Consider the following 9,539-nt stretch of genomic DNA (forward strand, 5'->3'; position numbering starts at 1 on the left):
ACCAGTGTGCCTATTAAAGAGGGTGATAAATTTGGCTGGCTATGTCGATGAGAAATTAATCAAATTATAGATTTTAATACTTTTTATTTGTTAAATTATTTACATTTTATTTGAATTGATTGATCATTTACATTATTCTTAAAATAATATATTAAGTTCCCATTTGTTTTCCATTATTTCTACATTAAAATAAAAAATATGATCGTTATTCATCGCATCTAGCCATCATATTCGAATTTATATCTCTTGTGTGGAGCCCGTAACTGTTATATTTTTATTCTCATTTTTACATAAATGAGAAACAAACGGGACATAAATAATATATGGAGAGAAATTAAAATGATATCTTGAAAAAAAAAAAATTGAACAGTCAAAATAAAAAGTATTGTCAGAGATTATAAAGAAGTTCGCTATAATTTCACCTGCACTCTTTGTACTTCAACTTGAACTCATTTACTCATTGAACTTTATACCATTGTACTCTATTACTTATCAAAAAACTCCCGTCACTAACCATTGCATACATGGAGGATGGAAATCACACTTGGCAATTAAATGCCACATCATTTATTGTAAGTCTCACCAAACACCTCTCGCCTCCTAAACGTGTTTGAAAATCTATTGAAGTCGCTAGAATTCATCCCTTGAATCTGCTAAATTCGCTCCCAATCATAAACCTTAAAATTTGTATTTAAGAATGTATTTGACGTGGATGAAAATAGTAATTTTTAATATTTTAATAGTGATGTGTATATAGTAAGAAAGTATATAAAATGGGATATTTGGTCTGATAAAATGGGAGTTAAAAAATTTAAAAGTTATATTACATGTAATTTTGTCATCCTCAGTTTTCAAGTTCTTCTCTCTCTCGCCAAAAATCTTGTTCTCGTAAGTCAGCCGATTCGAAAGCAAACAATACATCAATGCAAAATATACACTTTGGATGAAAAATCTAACATGAAATGCTTAAGAATTCTTGTATTGAAATGATTTCTCGACTAATAAGTTGCAACTAACTGATCACTCCCAGTTACCTATTTTAACATCAACTTTCACAACTCTTTTTCTTTAAGGAATGCAATCAAAACATCAGTTTGCTGGTGCTAAGAAAATTTCTGTCTGATGAATATAACGTCAAGTTGTTTGATTCAGATAAATAACCAAAAGAAAAAAAAATGTTCAATTACCAAAAAATGTTAATCCAGTGTAAAAATAAATTTAATAAGCAGAACTATTTGATTAAAACAACATTATCACAGCCCACAGGTGTTATTTCAAAGAAAAATACAGCACACCTAGAGACACTAGTTCATTATAACTCAAAAAGTCACTAGATGAAAATATATACAAAACAAATTTCCAAAATACCATTCCATGTTTACATCCCAGATGATGTTCTGTTTATCCTTTGAGCACCAAGTTTTTGAGCAGCAGGTTTAGAGCCTCTGCCACGCCCCAGTGACAAGGACTTGGATCCGGTTGTGGGTGCAGGGGCTGCAATCGAAGCCCAAAGGTCGTCATCAGCTGATCCACCAGATTTCAGATTCATAGGCTTTGATGATGATTTTGGAACGGAGGCAGATATAGCACCCCAAGGGTCATCGTTGCCAACTATGCTTGTTCTTGAGTTCGAAGGTTTTGACTTGGATTTTGGAGCAGTGTTGGCAGTTGAGCCCCACAAGTCATCTTCTTCATCTTTACGCGTCTTTGATGATGATTTTGGAATGGGGGCAGATATAGCACCCCAAGGGTCATCGTCGTCAACTATGCTTGTTCTTGAGTTCGAAGGTTTTGACTTGGATTTCGGAGCAGGGTTGGCAGTTGAGCCCCACAAGTCATCGTCTTCATCTTTACGCGTCTTTAATGAGCTTTTTGGTCTCGAACTCGAAACTGAATCATAATGGAATGTCCAGTAAGTTGAAAGTTTTATTATATTATAGTAAGAAAAGAACACCATTAGCAAGAAAATGACCCGAGCACATGGAAAGGAAGGACTCGACAAGCAACTCTTCCTGAATCTTTAGCAGCCTCTAATTTCTTAAATAATATTATTACTACAAATCTCTAATTGCCATATACTAATACAAGTAATCATTATCGTGTGCAACCAGAGTGTCAAATCTTCCTTGTGGCCAGGGGGTTGGGATGATATCACATCGCAGCATTCATAAGAGCTGATGGAATGAGCTATCCAAAAGCTTTATTAACACGTAAAATTTAGCGTAGCTAAGATTGGAAGGAGATTATGGAAGTACCTTGTAATTTTGGCTGTGAGACGGGCCGCTTTTGGGCTGCTTGGATATTTGCAAGAGCTGAAGAAGGTTTTGATGCTTCTAGTGGTTCAACATCATCCCAACCATCTTTTTCACCCTCATCTATATGAATGCCTTTTTCAAGTTCTCCCCATCCATCAGTTGACGAGGTAGGGGACACAGGTGCAGGTTGATCAGTTAAAACTGTGCCGGAACTTCCACGGACTGCCGGGACATGTGCACCATCCAAGTCTATGATGTCAAGAAACATTATCAGATACTGATAAATAGGCAGATGCATTTACACAAGTGAACACTAGTGGTTAGCTAGAAAAACGGCACTTGGAACAAATTTAAGTATCCAACTAAAAGAAAAGTTACATATGTGAACGAAATAAAAACGGCAAAATGTTCACCGGAGCTGGCATTGGAGATTGAAGAAGCAATAGGTGCACTTGCACTTGATGAAGCAAGAACACTCGGCTCAGAAGGTTTGCCACCTTTTAGAGCCAAAGAGCTCATGGCCCATCTGCATCAAAATTGCGCTACCATCAATTCAAAACCTTTGTCCACATAAACTATAAAAAAGAATCAGAATTATTAAAATTCAAGTTGCATTCTATTAAGTGACCATATGATGTGGCTAGAAATCATAAAGAATGTAACCAATTGGAAAATACAGAGTTCTGTAGCTCAATGCCATGGGGTCAGGAAAAATCCAACTTAGCATATCCTTAGGCATCATCAATTTATATAACCAAATAGAAAAATTGAAAACATGTTCTCATACTGGTAAAAACAGAAATGTTTTGTTGTGATCGCCTTGATCTTAATTTATATGTACCTAGTAAAGTACAGACAACATGATTTTGATGAATTTTGCTCGGGCCAAAACAATGGTTCTCCTAAACAAGAGATTCGTCGAACAAAACTTATCTATAGATTTTTGAAAGCTATATAGCATTAAGTCATCTTTTCACAAAAGGTAACTCAGATATTTTATAGAGAAGGCTATGATTTGCTTTATCTTTTAAATGTATTCCAGATCTGTAACAAGCAGATATAGCACGTTTTGTGCAAAAATTTATAAGCTTGCACAATTCATAATAGGTTTAGCGTTTGCCTCCTATGCAAAATAAAATCTAAGAAAACTGGAAACAGCTACATTTCGGTCAAATGAAAGATTAGAGGATGTATTTAAGGAAGATCTTTATTCATTATATGTTTAAGAAAAAAAGAAATACAATTTTCAACCCCGACATTACACAGCTTAGTTCACGGGAAGGAAAGAATATAATTTGGCAAAAGAGGCAACTAGGACCTGATTGGTTCAATCAGATAGCTGGATTAGGGAGCATCAAATCTTCAAGTCAATACAAGAGTTGACATAATCATAAAGTTCCATGTCAATTTTCAAAGAACATGAAGAAATATGAAAAATGCAACAAAAGATCCCAGGATCCCTTCAGTTGCTTATTGAAAAAGAGAATTTTATGTTTTTGGTTGGGAATAGTACGAAACAGATTAAGCCCCTATTTGGTTTTGATAAAAATCAGATTTTTAGTAGATTTTGATAAGAGTTGATGAAATGTATAGTTGAAAGGTTGAAAAATTGGGTCCTATGAAATGTGTGGTCGAAAATGAGTTCGGAGAAAAATGAGTTTTAAGAAATGGGGGCCAACAGGGGCTGAGTGTGCAGGTCTATAAAAAAACTAACATGACAAAATTCAAACTTAACATACCCAAGTAAACTCGCGTTTCCAGGTGTTGATGAAATTTCTGTACTTGAAGCACCCGTAGTATCCCCCATGCTTGTCTACAAAGAACCAAAAGACACTGTTAATCCAACTTCTGAAGAGAACAGTAGGGGAGGGAGATGGGTAGAGAATTACCTTCTCTCTCTCTCTCTATAAATAAAAGGGGGTATCAAATCATTCCCCAGAAAAAAAAAAAAAAAAAGGCTCGAATCCAGGTCGTCAACCTGGTAAGGCTAAGCCTTTGCCTTTAAGAATTAGCATTTGATATCATTGAATTTCATGGAAAGAAAAGAAGTAAATATAATACCTTACATCTAAAAAGCATATTTACAGGCTAAAATAAGAACAAACAAAAAGCCATGAACCAACTAGCATAAGGATACAAATGTTAAATGAGGAGATGCATTTCAAACTACAAGAGAATATGAGACTTTTTTCGGGCATCCACTTCAATTAAAACCAGAGATGAAATACTTCCTTCTAAAATTTGAGAACGATTCAAATGACGCATGTAATATTAACTATTAAGATCAGCTGTTGAAAATGCAGCTGAGGTCTTCTGGGTGAATCAAGGTAAAAGGATACATCTCTAGTGACAATAAACAGTTTGTAAAACAGCAGGGATCTTATTTATAGAATCTATTTTTCTTCAGAGAATGAAATTGGAATACGTTATGAATAATTAAACTTATCTCTAGAACTTCAAATGAACTTGAGCAACTATAATTCTGCAGATAATTTTCACCAACAGGCAGGAAGCAGAGTTGAGAAAAAAAATCTTTTACAAACCTTCTCATGGTATTGTTTCACTATTTGTAAAAACTGGTCAACAGCTTGGCATGCCTTCGATCGAACATCACTGTGCCAGATAAAGGAGAGAGAATCTCAAAAACCTATACTTGCAAGACAACTAATAGAATGAATTGCTCATTAATCAGCAGAAATCAGGTGCCCAGGGAATGAAAACAACACAAGTATAGGTGTAAAAAAAGGAACTATCAAGGATGTCATGCCATGCATTACAGGGACAAGAAGCCATTATAAATAGGGAAATAAGAACAACGCAAAATACTCCCAAATCTAGACCACTGCTATAAGACCATTAGACAAACATGCCGTACAGAGTTTCATAGCACAGAGTAATATTAAATTTTCCAGTGATTAGGTGAACAAAAATATGGTTTCCAGTATTGCAAATTCGTGAGAGGTACAAAGACACTACAGGCATGTTGTATACTCATGTAAATCAACAGGATGCATCGTATGGAGAAATATATCTTTACAATAGTCAAAAGTGCAAGGTCAGGTTGTATTTTTGAGTTTTCTATGAGCCATTGGTTATATCTTTATAAGTGAGGCCCACCTCGTAACTAAATGCATCAACTATGAAAGTATACTTATCACGAAAAGGAATAAGATTGTAATGAGAGCCGCCACCATTACTTTCATTAACCACAAATCAGCTCTACTGGTAGTTGTTGTATATATGAAAGGGAAAACAATAAAAAGTAGATGACCAAGAATGTCTCATCTTAGAACATAAAAGTGTGAAACTCAGAAAACCTCTAATGAAAAGGAGAATCTGATACTTCAAAGGAGAAACACTAGGACTATCCTAACACGGACTCTTGATAAAAGAAATACCTGTCAGGATCAATGGTCAGTACAACAACATTTGGTAGAATTCGAGTCGCTATCTCTGTGATGTCATAGTAAGAACTAGTGGCACATAAAGCCATAATACCTGGCACAAAAAGGGGTTTATTATTTTGGGGAGGGAGAAAGAGAAATTTGGAGTTATTGAAGACTGTAAGTTGTCTCAGCAGGGCGAAATCAACTCAATAACATCCTAAAATGAGGTCAAGAAGACAGCAAGCTTACCTGCTCCTCGGGCAGGAGAGAATGTATCACGCAAAGCTCGAACTGTAAATGCATTTATCAGAACTCTTTTCCTCATCTGCATTGTAGTGCTTTCTTAATTAGCAATTTTTCTCACCAATTGATTTATCCCAGAAATGTACGACAATTTTGACCATTGACTCACTCAACAATCAACTTCTTCGAAGTTATAGTATCGTTATAGAAAAGGAAATATTGGAGGGTCATGGCACTGACCCCGTCATTAAGGTAGCTTGCAATATTTCCGAGCAATATAGTAGTATTTGTTCTAATTGCCGGTTCTTCATCCACCTAAATCCATAGAAAAGTCAAAACCAAATCATGCGTATCAATGTACACAATTCACAAATAAATTTAACTATGTTGGCAAAAAGAATGCCAGATCTATTTACCCTCAGATTGCTTAACTCATATTTGTGTATACCTGTAGTTTGGAAAGAAATTTCAGTAATGACCCTGATATAGTGCGCTGAGACAACTGTAAGAAGAAAAAAAGAAACAAAAATGAAATAGAGGTATCAGGAATCAAAACCAGAAGCTACTGCAAGCTCAACCATCAGTCAATCCATGCATCTATATATTTGTCCCACAATCTCATGCCAGTAATTTCACTAATCAAGTTTCTAATTATCCAATTTCAATAAAATAATTAACTACCAAACAGAAAAAATGCTCCTAATATAGACTTCAACACCAGTGCATACACCTGTGAGAAATGCCTATAAAAATGTTTATTAAAAGATTTCTTGACCACTCACAGCAACGAGGAAAGAGAAGTGAAGATTCAGAGTTTCCAGAAAGACTTTTAAGCATTAAATTTTAACAACTTATAGACACAAACAGAGAATTTCTGGCCTATGCAAATTCTCCAAATTAATGCATGTTCATAAAATGAATAGGTTCCCCAATCCTATTGGAGAATATTATACCTTACAAGTCTCTAAACTAAATGTAAACAGGCAGGAAAATAAGGGCCATACCTTAGGAGCAAGAACAAGCATGGATTTGAGTGTCAATTCCCGTAGAAAAGCAGAAGTGTCGGAAAAGCCAGTAGCAACATGAGGGTAAACCTACAGAAACAAACATTACACTTTTCTACCACCAGTTATCCTACATAATATAATATGAAAGAATCATAGGAGAGATTGAATATTTTGATTGTCATTATATGACTGCATACTTGTTCATCAACAACTTGTGAGGATAACGACTTGCCAAATTGATCAATATGCTGCAGAAGACCAACTCGAATAGCACGATCATTTGATGCAAAAAGTTTGACGACTGTTGGTAGTAACTACAAACAGAGATTAGGAATGTCAATCAAGAAAGTAAAACCCGAGTTTAATCATAAGTACACACTTTATTTATGGTATGGTAAAGCTCAGGCATGTAAAAGAAAGAAATACAAGGTTGCAAAAAGATATGGAAGATTTGAACCTTGAGACTAAAATCTTCAGCTGAAAGCCAAGAACCCATTTTCAACAATGCTGTCAAAGCAGGTGCAGCAGCTGAACCAAATTCTAAGGCAGATGCTAGTAATGGAAGCAACTGCGAGAAGCCAAAAATGCAATCGTTTAAATACTTTAAAATGAGGAAAAATGTCCCCACAGAATACCACAGCTTACCTTTTTCAGGACTATCTGGCGAGGAAGCTGTTCGGCAAGATTTGGAAGCTTACGAAAAAAGATATCCTTTTCAACACTGTCTTTCAAATTAAGAATTTCCATAAAGTGTATAGTCTCCACCAACTTATTTTGAAAATATTCTGCAAAGATATCATTTAACATCTTTAGGACATGAAAAATATTTTCTACATTAATAGGAAGGTAATAAACTGAATCAGCAATATTATGTTAAATTCATTTCTACTTCAAATGGAAATTTTATTAATAAGAGGGAGAATGGCTTTGTGTGTGTGTGTGTGTGTGTTTGGGGGGGGTTAAAAAAGAGAAGAGAATTCCAGTGGTCATGTCAATCCACCACAGGAAAAATTATGTTTTGATAGTGAATTATGATGAATTATGAAATCAAAGAAACTAATGGCCAAAAGGACAAAAGCAAGTTGACAAGGATACACAAGTGTCCACCATACCAAAAATTTAAAAAAAAAAATGTAGAAGACCAGAAATGATTCAAAAACTAAATGTCAATTACATGCATACAGCAAGGTTCAGAACCATGGAGTTCGACTAAACCTGTTAAATTAATGCGATATTTTCTTCATTTGTCTCAACCCATCAAAAATAAAAATTCTATCAATTAATTAATGTAATCCATTTTTATATGCTTGAAACCAAAATAGCTATCAAAAGTAAAAATGTTGACAGATAGTCAATGTGATCTTTTTCACTCATTTGAAACCAAAAAACAGAAAAATGATGGATAAAGATGGCAGTTTTTACCTTCACTCCGATGTTTTTGAGAGTTCCTCATTTTTTGGTCGGGAGGGGTACAGAAATTTGAGGAAGGGTGGGGAATGCTACAAGACTAAGTATGCAACCAAGTCCAGTCGAATAAATTACTCAGCATGTTAGATCAACTAGTTTCCATATATTATTTGTAATTTAAGAAATGTAGTAGGACAGTATGATTATTATTGATTATTATCCTTTTATTGAATCACATGCTGTGCTTTATGTCCATCTGTTGACAAGCCCAGAAATTCCCGCAAACAGAAATACAAGAGAGGGATGGAACAGGCAGTTGCATATTGGTCTTCAAACTTTAAAAACCGATATAGATGTCAACATGCAATATTTGCACTAACATGATAAATCATCAGAAATTAGTTGCACAGAGTAATATACACATTTTGTAAGTAGTGGAGTAAAGATGCACACAATGAAACAATAATTTTCCAGTAGGGAACAAGTAATTACGGCAGTTACATTGTCACATATTAAAGGGCTGTTTAAGCCCCAATATTTGTAGATTATAATGAAATGAATAGTGTTTTTTTGAAAAATGAGTGGTTGAAAATTTTTTGATTTACGTGTAATATCATTTTATTGAAGATTGTGTGGTTAAAAGTGGGAGAGAGAAAAATTTAATTTAATGTAATGAGAAATAATGGGGCTCAAACGGGGGCTAACTGATTGAGTTGACGTGGTCACAATCAAAATAAGTTATAAAGTTCCAACAATATAATATTCACATCATCTCTAAATTAAAAGCAGTGATAAGAAAGCTAACATATTTAGATACAGCGATAGTTGTGAATAAAATCATAAACAAACTACTACAAGTGAAAACTAAAAATTTGAGGTCCAGGACTAAATACTAATTAAATTAAGGCACCGTTTGATAGCCCTCCTTTTCCATGGAACTTGGAACCATTTTCCATCTTTTAAGTGTGTTTGATGGCAAAAAATTGGCATGGAATTCATTTTCCACTTCTCGCCTCACGTGATGGCTTTTCTAGCTTTTTAGTGAATTGCAATTCCCACCAAATAGGTGGGAATTGCTTTTCCTTTTTTTTTTTTTTTCGTTGCAGATTTTTTTTTTTTTTTTTTGGGCAATGAAAACAAATTCTAGAAATAATTGTAAAAGAGAATATCTCTTAAATTGACAATGTCAATGTAAAACAAAGCCAAACGAATACTAAATTATAGATGATTTTTGGTTTTGC

At 34.6% G+C, this 9,539-nt stretch overlaps 1 protein-coding gene across 2 annotated transcripts in view; it reads right to left on the minus strand.

Moving 5' to 3' along the window:
• Nucleotides 1-1,183: 1,183 nt before the first annotated feature.
• The window catches only part of LOC111392680 (N-terminal kinase-like protein), a 15,882-nt gene continuing 7,526 nt past the window's right edge, over nt 1,184-9,539 (minus strand). For both annotated transcript variants that reach the window (XM_023018068.1, XM_023018069.1), the window contains exons 9-21: nt 7,537-7,676; nt 7,349-7,459; nt 7,089-7,205; nt 6,889-6,978; nt 6,333-6,386; nt 6,125-6,199; nt 5,891-5,966; nt 5,654-5,753; nt 4,799-4,868; nt 3,995-4,068; nt 2,669-2,781; nt 2,256-2,504; nt 1,184-1,890 (exon numbers count right to left, since the gene is read on the minus strand). In XM_023018068.1, coding sequence (XP_022873836.1) covers nt 1,379-1,890; nt 2,256-2,504; nt 2,669-2,781; nt 3,995-4,068; nt 4,799-4,868; nt 5,654-5,753; nt 5,891-5,966; nt 6,125-6,199; nt 6,333-6,386; nt 6,889-6,978; nt 7,089-7,205; nt 7,349-7,459; nt 7,537-7,676 — 1,781 coding nt within the window. In that variant the 3' untranslated portion in view covers nt 1,184-1,378. The remainder of the gene's footprint in view (nt 1,891-2,255; nt 2,505-2,668; nt 2,782-3,994; nt 4,069-4,798; nt 4,869-5,653; nt 5,754-5,890; nt 5,967-6,124; nt 6,200-6,332; nt 6,387-6,888; nt 6,979-7,088; nt 7,206-7,348; nt 7,460-7,536; nt 7,677-9,539) is intronic.

The sequence above is a fragment of the Olea europaea genome, unplaced genomic scaffold (genome assembly GCF_002742605.1).
Source record: "Olea europaea var. sylvestris unplaced genomic scaffold, O_europaea_v1 scaffold959, whole genome shotgun sequence".
NCBI classification, from domain to species: Eukaryota; Viridiplantae; Streptophyta; class Magnoliopsida; order Lamiales; family Oleaceae; genus Olea; species Olea europaea.